Source organism: Amphiura filiformis, chromosome 5, assembly GCF_039555335.1.
Source record: "Amphiura filiformis chromosome 5, Afil_fr2py, whole genome shotgun sequence".
NCBI lineage: Eukaryota > Metazoa > Echinodermata > Ophiuroidea > Amphilepidida > Amphiuridae > Amphiura > Amphiura filiformis.
In genome coordinates this window covers 26134813-26147473 of record NC_092632.1, presented here as the reverse complement: position 1 = coordinate 26147473, position 12661 = coordinate 26134813, and the positions used below count along the sequence as shown (strand labels likewise).

The 12661-nt window shown below is 35.9% G+C and overlaps 1 protein-coding gene across 1 annotated transcript in view; it reads left to right on the top strand.

The window, feature by feature from the left end:
* Window positions 1-6349: 6349 nt before the first annotated feature.
* Window positions 6350-12661, top strand: part of LOC140152094 (cation channel sperm-associated auxiliary subunit epsilon-like) — a 75816-nt gene continuing 69504 nt past the window's right edge. The window contains exon 1 of the mRNA XM_072174392.1: window positions 6350-6382. Within this exon, the coding sequence (XP_072030493.1) occupies window positions 6350-6382 (33 nt within the window). The remainder of the gene's footprint in view (window positions 6383-12661) is intronic.

The following is a 12661-nucleotide window of genomic DNA, read 5'->3' as shown; positions in this document are numbered from 1 at the left end:
GCAGGAGCAATTGACCATCCTTATTGGGATAACCTACACGAGTTTGGGGGGGTAGCAAATGTTAACCCCAGAGGGTTCAGTGGGGGGGGGCAGTATGGCCCTGGATGTAGATGGAGATGAAATTTATTAAGCCATAAGCATGATAACAGAAAGGCATGCAATTGCATTTTATAAGATGATTAGGGCGTCCCAAATATATACGGAAAGAAAAATAGGGGGTGTCATAAAATATTTTTGATGACCAAAATGTAGGGAGTCACAACACAGCATGACTACAGATAGTGTGTTTATTTTATTCAAAAAGACTGATGCCTGGTTTTTTTTGGGGGGTGTTAACGGTGGGGGGGGGGTCATAAAATATTTGCTGCCGAAATAGGGGAGGTCGCAATTTTATTGAAGCCGACTTTTTGTAAATTTGGGACACCCCTCAAGAAAAAAATAGCATGATGATGGGAGTCAGTGTAATTTTTTTTATTTTTGTCATTTTTTCAAAGATGTCCACCATAGTAGGGTCTACATGTATAAAATGCGATATAGAGCTAAGTCTACTGTAAAATGGGACTACTTTGTCAAACTAAAATAATAATAATAATAATAATAATAATAATAATAATAATAATAATAACAATAATAATAATAATAATAATAATAATAGAACCTACATAAATACAAAATTGGTCTTAATTTTGGAACTTTTGAATTTGCATTTTTCTTACATGACATACCTACCGCATTGTCTGTAATTTGTTCTAAAGAGGGCGTTTATTGAAAGTGAATTTTCAGTGAAAACATTTAAAATCGGGTTAAATTTTCTGATGATGCTCATGTAGAAAGAAGGGGTTTATGACCGGTAATAGGCTTTAACGGACATAACACGTCGGGCATACGCTTGCAAAGTTACGTCATTTATCGGATTAATTACCATAGCAATAGGTGAAAACAATTTTGAACATTTCGCGCTGTACTACAAGCAGGTTGCACTCATCACCTGTATGTCTGCAATCATAGATTGAATACAATACCGGTCTTTTCAAAGATACTAATCTTACAGGTGCAACTAATCAGCATGATTCACCTATTGCTATGGTAGTTAATCCGATTATTACGTAACTTCGCCAGCGTATAGCGCTATTGCCGACAAATGTGGACGCACTAAGGGATTAGCGGAAATATTTAATTCGATCGGACATAAGCCTAGATAAAATATTACCGGTAATAAGTGCATGTGTGAACACAGCTTATGATCTATTTGCAAGTATTATAATATATTGATTGAGCAGGAAAGATGTGATACTATTTTTTTGTATAGTCGTCTAGTTGCCGGCGTCAGGTATACATAGAATTTTTTTTTTTTATGATGATGACATGTATGATGCAAACTCATAGGTGTTGTGCGTTTGGCAATTTGGGAGGGGTGGGGGTTCAAAATGACCCCATAGGATTATAAAATCAAAATTTCAATTGCTCAAATACCTCTTTCAAATATATCAAATTATTTACATAAATAAACAAAATAAATAAATAAATAAATAAATAAATAAATAAATAAATAAATAAATAAATAAATAAATAAATAAATAAATAAATAAATAAATAAATAACGAAAAAAAATTGAACAAATTGTAGCGTAGTATTAAAATCATAAATATAACCATTGCTGGGCAGGAGGACTCGAACCAACGATATTGACATTAGCAGTCTGATGCTCTACCATTGAGCTATGACAGGATCTAGTGATAAGGGTCGAATTTTTAGCTTATACAGTGTTTGTCAGTGTTTGTCCGCCTCGTGAAAGAAAGAAATATAAAATCTCAATTTTTAATTTAAATTTATTTGATAATTTTCTAACCTATATTTTCTTTAGAGCAGGGACAAATATTTCCCCTTTTATCCAATTTAACCGCTAAATAAGAATCTATATACTTCTTTTATTACTAATTTAATTCCGCGATTTGTTCCATTAAGCAATATCAAATATTAATGTCAAGCATCTCACAACAGATATTTAGTTGGCTTAGTGGTCTTGCACAGTGCTTTTTAACCGGGAGGTACCGAGATCGATTCCCACCTCTGCCTGGAATTTTTTTTTTCAAGACTGGGAAATAATAACCTGACATTCGCCGCTGACATTCGTACTGCAGAAGCGGAGTTATAACTTGTTTAAACTTTGCTCCTTCCGTAAAAGGGTGTATTTTGGCACTACATTATTTCTTTTTTTCCACATTGCTGGTATTAAACATCAAATGGTCATAATTGGCGGTCACTTCAAATCATCCCCAACTGAACGAGGTTCAGGAATGTCCTCTCATTGTTAATTGTTGGTTAGCCCACCACTTGAACAGGATTTAGCCAAAGCAAACAAAGACTTAAGCTTTTTACTAATGCTATACATAAGTATAAGCTTATTATCCTCTTCAACAATAGGATTAAAGTTTGGTGCTTGACTGGAATTACGTGCTAGTGTCATTGGTTATTGTTAAAAGGCAATAAGGTGTGTAATTGCAATATTTCCTCTGAATAGGAAAGACTCTCTACATCGAACCATGGATGCTGAAGGTTCGCAATACTGTTATTAGCTGTTATTTAGGGGAAGGTATCTTCCAACCCCAATTTCAAATGGTTACGTGTTGTACTGACGTCTATGGGGCAGCATTGGCTTGAGCGGCGAATGTCAGGTTATTATTTCCCAGTCTTGAAAAAAAAAAAATTGCAGGCTGAGGTGGGAATCGATCTCGGTACCTCCCGGTTAAAAAGCACTGTGCAAGACCACTAAGCCAACTAAATATCTGTTGTGAGATGTGTGAAATAAATTTTTGATATTGCTTGAGGGATACTACATTTCCTGGCCAATTTTGTGCCTATTTTTCATTTTTCTCAAAAATTATAGCGCATTGGTGAAAAGTAAGATATGTATATTATAGGGGCAAGGACTACAACTACTGCATTGAAAATTTAGCAACTCAAGGCAAGTAGTTATTGATTTATTGATCAAATATTGATTTTTGACTGTAACTCCACAACTGTTGTCTGTGTTGAAATAAAATTTCCAGTGCAGTAGTTGTAGTCCTTGCCCCTATAATATACATATCTTACTTGTCACAAATGCGCTATAATATTTTTTTTAATGCAAAAATAGGCACAAAATTGGGCAGGGGTGTAGTCCCCCCTTGATGGAAAAAATCGCGGAATTAAATCAGTAATAAAAGAAGTAGATTCTTATTTAGCTGTCAAATTGGATAAAAGGGGAAATAGGTTAGAAAATTATCAAATAAATTTAAATTAAAAATTGAGATTTTATATTTATTTATTTCACGAGGCGGCATTATCACAGACAAACAATGTATAAGCTAACAAACTCGACCCTCGTCACTAGATGCTCTCATAGCTCAGTGGTGCATCAGACTGGTAATGTCAATCTATATACTTCTTTTATTACTAATTTAATTCCGCGATTTGTTCCATTAAGCAATATCAAATATTAATGTCAAGCATCTCACAACAGATATTTAGTTGGCTTAGTGGTCTTGCACAGTGCTTTTTAACCGGGAGGTACCGAGATCGATTCCCACCTCTGCCTGGAATTTTTTAAAGACTGGGAAATAATAACCTGACATTCGCCGCTGACATTCGTACTGCAGAAGCGGAGTTATAACTTGTTTAAACTTTGCTCCTTCCGTAAAAGGGTGTATTTTGGCACTACATTATTTCTTTTTTTCCACATTGCTGGTATTAAACATCAAATGGTCATAATTGGCGGTCACTTCAAATCATCCCCAACTGAACGAGGTTCAGGAATGTCCTCTCATTGTTAATTGTTGGTTAGCCCACCACTTGAACAGGATTTAGCCAAAGCAAACAAAGACTTAAGCTTTTTACTAATGCTATACATAAGTATAAGCTTATTATCCTCTTCAACAATAGGATTAAAGTTTGGTGCTTGACTGGAATTACGTGCTAGTGTCATTGGTTATTGTTAAAAGGCAATAAGGTGTGTAATTGCAATATTTCCTCTGAATAGGAAAGACTCTCTACATCGAACCATGGATGCTGAAGGTTCGCAATACTGTTATTAGCTGTTATTTAGGGGAAGGTATCTTCCAACCCCAATTTCAAATGGTTACGTGTTGTACTGACGTCTATGGGGCAGCATTGGCTTGAGCGGCGAATGTCAGGTTATTATTTCCCAGTCTTGAAAAAAAAAATTGCAGGCTGAGGTGGGAATCGATCTCGGTACCTCCCGGTTAAAAAGCACTGTGCAAGACCACTAAGCCAACTAAATATCTGTTGTGAGATGTGTGAAATAAATTTTTGATATTGCTTGAGGGGATACTACACCCCTGGCCAATTTTGTGCCTATTTTTTTCATTTTTCTCAAAAATTATAGCGCATTGGTGAAAAGTAAGATATGTATATTATAGGGGCAAGGACTACAACTACTGCATTGAAAATTTAGCAACTCAAGGCAAGTAGTTATTGATTTATTGATCAAATATTGATTTTTGACTGTAACTCCACAACTGTTGTCTGTGTTGAAATAAAATTTCCAGTGCAGTAGTTGTAGTCCTTGCCCCTATAATATACATATCTTACTTGTCACAAATGCGCTATAATATTTTTTTTAATGCAAAAATAGGCACAAAATTGGGCAGGGGTGTAGGCCCCCCTTGATGGAAAAAAATCGCGGAATTAAATCAGTAATAAAAGAAGTAGATTCTTATTTAGCTGTCAAATTGGATAAAAGGGGAAATAGGTTAGAAAATTATCAAATAAATTTAAATTAAAAATTGAGATTTTATATTTATTTATTTCACGAGGCGGCATTATCACAGACAAACAATGTATAAGCTAAAAACTCGACCCTCGTCACTAGATGCTCTCATAGCTCAGTGGTGCATCAGACTGGTAATGTCAATATTGCCAGCAATGGTCATATTTATGATTTTTAAAATGCTACGCTACAATTTGTTCAATTTTTTTCCGTTTATTTATTTATTTATTTATTTATTTATTTATTTATTTATTTATTTATTTATTTATTTATTTGTTTATTTATGTAAATAATTTGATATATTTGAAAGGGTTTTTGAGCAATTTTTTTTTTTGACCTCGTATAATCCCATGGGGTCATTTTGAACCCACCCCCTCCCAAATTGCCAAACGCACAACACCTATACTATGAATTTGCATAATGATCAGTACGTCCATCATGAGTGAACACCGGCTGGTCACTGCATTCACTTGTAGGCCTATGTTGTTGTTTGCTTTGATCTTAGTTTTCCTTAGCCTTTTCTTTATGAAAAATTGTATAGATATACAGGAAAGGATGGCAATCTTTTGCTTTCAGGACAACACATGAGCCATTTTGATATGATTTCGAAAATCATTTACCACTACATATGTTTTGCGTACATCCCCAAACCTATGACCACGCTCAAGGAATTGCAAGGCCCCACATTGCTTCGTGTATTTTGATCAATTGCTCAGCTAATTAATGGTCAGTGAGCACATAACTCACCCACTAAGTAATGGGTCTCGTGTATGTCCTGCTTTAGTATCATAATCTATTAGGGAAAGATATACTGTTCAAAATATCAATGGACAAGAAGAAAGGGATTTAGAGATTTGTAATTGAGTAGTTAGATGAATAGGCATGATTTAACAGAAGGTTCTTTCCCAAACCCACTCGTAATGTGGTTAATTTCGCGCAAAGTGCGCACAAATTTTCCAATTTTACAGTATTCTATACCCAAATCGAGGGGTTATCAAAATAATATGTGCGTGTTTTTAAATATTTATTTTCTCATTTTGCTTGATAGTCAAGAAGCAATCAAACTCCCTTGCTTACCAGAATTAGTTTAAATATCATAATCTGACCTCAAGGAATAGGAAAAAGAGGCTACATTAGGTTATTGATCTTATATTAATTGGAAGCGACCACAATACTCAGTCCAGCACAATGTCATTGTCAATTAGGCCTATCTTGCCTGAATTATTGGCGTTATTTAAAGTAGGGACGTACCGAAAGTCAATAGCAAGGAACCTGTCAACGTTCGCCTTGTTCATGTTCATTGGTCGAAAGTTGCATAAACTGTCTTCTCTTCTACAACCACGTTCACCAATTACGCATGCGCAGATCGAAGTAATGACAAGGATCGGCTTTTGGAGCAAAATAATTTCATGAATTTCGAGAGATGTATCCTGTCAAAGTTAAGCGGTTTCTAATATACTGGATGCTAATAATTTACCTGCTAATTTCTGTGGTAGTTGTTCGTCATCTCTATGCTTTTAGGTGAGAAATAATTTTTTCTAAAGTACAATCTATGTAAGCTTACCACCAGTCATCATCATGATGACTGGTGGGCAACGCCGCGCCATGGCATGGGTAAGCTTAATAATAAATCATGAGAATTTTATTATTAAGAATGGACATGATTATTAGCTTATTGGGCGGCCCATTATTTGGCTTGACTTTGCAAAAAGCTTCTAATTTCGGTCTTGCTAGATTTACTTCGTAACTGTTTTGGCTTTTGCTTCTGGCTTAAAACTATGCCCAGCTTACATACTCGGCAGTGGGGTAATTGACCCCCAGCCCCATCCCCACCCTTTTTATTTTACCCCCACCCTTTTTACTGAGGCACCCTTTATACTGAAAATTCCTGACCCCCACGCTTTTTACTGAGGCACCCTTTATATTGAAAATTCCTGACCCCACCACTTTTTGTATCCATGGCATTGTCATTGAAGTCGCATTTAATTCAAGTAAATCAAGTATGTCGAATTCTGCACCTATTTCACATGTGCTAGTCCGATGTTTTTCCCGGGTGTTTTTCTCTCCATGAAGTTGATACATTATGTGAACAATGCAAATTTTATGTGAAAAGCTACTACTGTACTGTACAATAAACATTTTAATGCATAACTGTACTTTTTTGGCATCCAAATCCGGGGGTACTCAAGTTTGGTTTTGGTAGGGACGTGCATTGAGATTTTGGAAGTAGACCCATAAATATACCAATTTTTCAAGAAATTTGGACCCATTGATATACCAAAAGTCAAAATTTTCGGCCGAATTTACCCGAAATTGTCTTAGTTTTTACAAATTTTCCCAAAATTTTGGGAAAATTTTGAAAATTTTGGCCAGATTAAAGAAAAATTGGACTGTTTTCCAAAAATTGAGAAAATTTTGAAAAAGGACCCATTCATATACCAAAATAGGCTTTGAAAAAGGGGTCATTGATATACCAGAAGGCTGAAAATGCTACCCATGTTTGCGGCATCGTCCCGTATGGTCATTTGTACTGAGTACCCCGGGTCCAAATGTTGTTCTTGTCATGAACTGATTCGTTTCTCGCGTGCTCTCTGTGACTTATATCCTACCCTTCTTCGCTCAATCAATTATGCATATGATTAATGACGTCACTCATACATACGATCGATGTAAAACAGTCAGTCGTGAGCACGCTCAAACGCTGCTCTGTGTGAAAGTAAATATGCATAACAACCAGTGCGCCGTAATGCTCCGTGGGCCAATTATGCATACTAATTAGCTCATGACATTCCCCTGTTTGAAGAGCTCTCATTTCTTTGTTTTAACACGAAAAATTACGAAACTTTCAAATTATCATGCCAACCCAATGAACTTGCACGTTGCAAAAAAAGAAGTAGAAGTTTATTTGGATGAATAAATAGCGTGTGATTTGAACTAGCACATTTCAGTACAAATGTCGGAAAAAAACACAGTATTAAAGTCCATTTTTCTGCGGTAATTGAAAAAACACATTCGTATAATTCAAAAATCTGACCAATACAAAGGTTTTGAATACAAATACCTCGAAAAATCCGTACGAATTCGCGTAAATCGACCAGGAGGTAGACACTTTTTTGGGAAGGTAAAATGAGGTTCGAGAACAATCGGCCCATAACATTTCCCTGTTTGAACAGCTCTCATTCCTTTATTTAAACACCAAAAATTATCACTCTCTCAAATTAGCATTCCAAACTAGTAAACTTGCATGTCACAAAAAAAGAAGGAAATCAAAGATTATTTAGATGAAAAATAAACGTGTGTTTTGAACTAAACAATTTCAGTAAAAAGTTGGGAAAAAAGCATCATACTTAAACTTAATTTTGTATTTGTAATTTAAATAACACAATCGTAAAAATCACAAATATGAAAGATAAAACGGTTTTGTACACAAATGCCACGAAAATGTTGTACAAATTGATGTAAATCACCCGGGAGGTAGACAGTTATCGGCGAAGATGAAAAGAGCTTTGAAAATATTCAGGTATTTTAAAACTTTTTGTTTACTTATTTATGCTGTGGCGAATTTAAACGCGTATCACACTGTACACCACTTGCATAGCGCGATCGTCACGCAAAGTTAACCGCGCACCGGCGCGGTATTTGTGTTAGGGCGCGTACAACCCGAATGTTGATTGATATAGGTGACGCAAAAAATACCACGAGAAAGGCCTGCAATTCGGTAAAATTCGCATTTTTCCATCATTTTTGAAGAACAATTTAGACACTTAATCTAAATAACACATACCTATAAATATACCAAACGAAGCGGAATTATGTGAACTACGTGAAAATGAAGTCAAAAAAGTTCATGATTAGGTAAATCGGATGGGAGGTAGACGAATGTCGCCTAAGGTTTTCAATTTGGAAAAATTGAACAAAAAGTTAGTGTCACAAAAACAACAAAAATAAAGCAAACTTGGTCTCGCTTTTTGTCACAGAATTAAATGTACATGCCTCCTTAGCAATTTGGAAGCAATTTTGAAATGTTTTCATAAAACAGATGACAGTATATACCTATCCTTTCAGGTCAGCCAGTGCTGAGCGTGTTTTTGTCTAAATTATTGTACATGGATTGCGAGCGAGAAACCATGAGATTCTTCGAGATCCTCATTTCACAACTAGCCGATTCAGCTCATTAACGACCGTGCTCACGACTGACTGTAAAAGAATTAACTACCACACATCGTAACACGTCATGGAAAAAATCGGACATTTGCATATCACGGAAGGGCTTCCGGGGAGGATATTGTGCTGGTCTGGACTCACGTAAACAGGCGCTGGGCCTGCATCAAATGGAATTTTATCTTGCATAAGTTTGGCGATTTTTCTTGGAATTATGATTGTTTTAACATTCAATAAAAATATACTGTAAGCTGAAACAAGCCCACGCTTTTTATTTCATTCCCACGCTTTATACCATTCCACGCTTTTTACCCAAAAAGTTTAAACCTCCACGGTTTTACCAATTTTCAGAATTTCGAACCGGCACACATTAAAAAGCGTGGACTGGCGAGTATGGCTTAGAAATATAACCACAAAACACAATATGCTTGGATTTTATTTTATTATTGTTTTCTGATATGCACGGGATAAAATGTTGTGCGTATATTCTTTGTTTAAAATACAAAATTAATGGACTTATAAAAACACCAAATAAACCGTGACCTTTGTATGGTCAGGTATGGTTTAAACCAGTTTAACCCACTTAGAACCCGATAGACGGTGACATTTGACCATTCTAATTATGTATGTTTTGAACATGTTTGCACATGAACTAGTTGTTTACAGTGTGAAGAATCTACAACATGCTCATCTATCAGGGCACAGTTCTGATGCATTTGTGCATTCATTGAATGACCTTTGAAAATGTGAGTACAAAAACACATACTCTGCAACTTAAGGTCAAATTTTGCACTATGATTGTTTAATTGAGGTTATTGATAATATGCCACTGGAATGAGGCCATTGTGGTCCATAGTGATTGCAGTAGCAACAGGGCCGTGACCTTTGCACACCTAATCCTTAAACCAAACAAAACAACCACTGACCAATCATGAAATCACTAATTGGTTTATGTGCTTGACTGCTAACTGATTGTGACCAAAGATATTAGAACACAGCTCAGTATCTTTGTGTGACTATCTCTGATAAAAACAATTAATTAACAAATTTCAATTCTGGTCAGCAGAGAAAGGAATAAATTCGAAAGACATGACTATGTTGAAGGTCAGAAGTGTATTTGCAACCAGAGTTGCCAACCCCGCGATATGGTAGCCCAATTAGGCGACTTTTGACTCGTGGTTCACCGTTGTTGGGCAGTTTAAAGCAATAATGTACGCTTTAGGCCTACGTCATTTTGTTAGTGTTTACCCAAAATGCTGAATGAAATAATATTTATTGTAATATGCCTAACTGCTGGGAAGGGTCCCTAGCAAGGTAAAGTGAAAGAAACCCCAATGGCTATTTTGTCCGTTTAAAATAGAGTTCTATGGCCGATTTAAAGTCATAATTATGACGTAATTTTGTTATTTATTAATTAATTTTTGGCAGAATTAATAACATAAAAATGGGCTGTGCCCGTTTCATGAAGAATAACGATTGATCTTACCCTTGATTTAAAGCCATATTATAAGATTTGCTGAGGAGGACGCCCTCACTGATTTTTTAAAATTAATTTTTTTACACGATTATATTGTACTTTATTAAACCAATATACCCTGAAAAAATCAAGACTCTAGGTGCTGTAATTTTGTCAAAATCCGAGATTTTGAATAAAACGCCTGAATCAGCATTTTATTATTACGATGGAATTATTAGTCGAACGCATACACGATGTTCATAACACACAGTACGTGCATTACGGCATGCCCGACGGTGATCTACATAACAAAGGGCCGTACCATAACATGACCGAAGGAGTGGTACGACATGGCGATATATATGCGCTGGTAGTAAATTCCAATTTTCTTTGCTCTGCCGTAGTTGTTCGCTCAAAAATAAAAGGGATATATCAGACAGTAAAACTAACATTTTATGGCAAAGAAATGCTAATCTATTTTGTATGAAAATGTTATAATATGGCTTTAACAGGCCTGTCAATTTCTTGGAATTGTTTGATATGAAAGGAGGGTATGATTTTAGTTTAAGTATTTCCTAGCCTCTCTCAACGATAATAGATGGTCATATATATCGGGAACTGAAATATATAGCAAAAACTTATAAAGCGCAGCTTTCTCCTGCGCATTATTTTTGATACCTCCTTTGTTGCTCTACAATATCATTTGGTCGAGTTACTCATGGGCGCTTGAGTGGCTTCAAGTCGGATTTTGAAAGTTGCACTTAGCTCCTATTCAAGCCAAATGCGTTTGCCGTGTACACACACCCCCACACACAAAATCAAGACAAAGGACACCGATGACCGATGTGCTCTGTTTACTTAACCATGAACTTTATTTTACTCCTTCGACTTCCAAATTCAATACTTGCTACCCTTTACTTATCTCTTGACTTATCTCATGAACTCTTTCTGCTGACATCTCAATACTTGGTTGGTGTGCCCACCATCACTGTCTATCACTGCCTGGATTTGTCGTTGCATGCTCTGAACAAGATGTCTTATCTTTCCTTGGTCAATGTCTCTCCATTTCCTGAGCAGGATGCGCCGAAGGCCTTCTAATCTGACTTCAACCTCATATTGATTTATGCCTACCATTGTTGACCATTGAGTACAATTGATGGTCATCGCAATCAATTTATCCAACAGGCGACACACATACTCATTTGAATTTGGCGGACAAAAGCAATGGTCATTTATTGGTCACAGTACTTCGCATTGGCTTGAATAGGAGCTAAGTGCAACTTTCAAAATCCGACTTGAAGCCACTCAAGCGCCCGTATAACTCGACCAAATGATATCGTAGAGCAACAAAAGAGGTATCAAAATGCGCAGGAGAAAGCTGCGCTTTATAAGTTTTTGCTATATATTCCAGTTCCCGATATATCTAGCCATCTATAATCGTTTCGATACTTTATTGGTTGAGTTTAGTCTTATTCTGTTGGTCATAGCATTGTCATAAGATAACTGATTCCATTTCCATGAAACTCAACCTCCCTCTGACACTGGAGTGGAAGATTGATGTTGTTGTGGTGAGAAAGTACTTTCATTAGCCATATTGTAACACAAAGACACTATTGTAGTGTACCAGTAGGCCTACTTTAGTTATCTAACACATGAACGTACCCAGCAAAAATCAACACTTAAGTAGGGGAGATTGGGGTTAGTTGAAACATTTTTCACAAAATTGTCTTTTTAACGCAAACCGATTACTTTCAAGAAACACTAACCATATCAGTATAAACATATACATACATGCTACAAATACAGCCTTAAACTTTATTGGACCTGCTTATGATTATTCATATAATCCAATTTGAAAATTTGAAAAAAAGTGTTTCAACTAACCCCACCCTTGGGGTAAGTTGAAACATAGGGTGGGGTTAGTTGAAACATGGCTTGTAAAAATTTGAAAATAATTATTATTGTGTTGTTGGGGTTATACTTCCATTGAAGGCACCCTTTAACATACAATCAGTGTGAAAAAATGAATAAATAAATATGTGGGAGTGCGGGTCAATACTTTGGACACAAGGTGACAAGTGTCACCATGGACCAAAATATGAGAAGCCTAAAATATTATAAAATGTACTTTCTGTGTGCACTTTTTGCTTGTATTATTGCTTTTTAACCATATTAAAGCAATATTGAAGAAATGGTAAACATGTTACAAATTTTTAAAAAGTCAAATTTTTAACCATTTCTTTATGCGATTTTCACGTGTCAACTAACCCCACCTC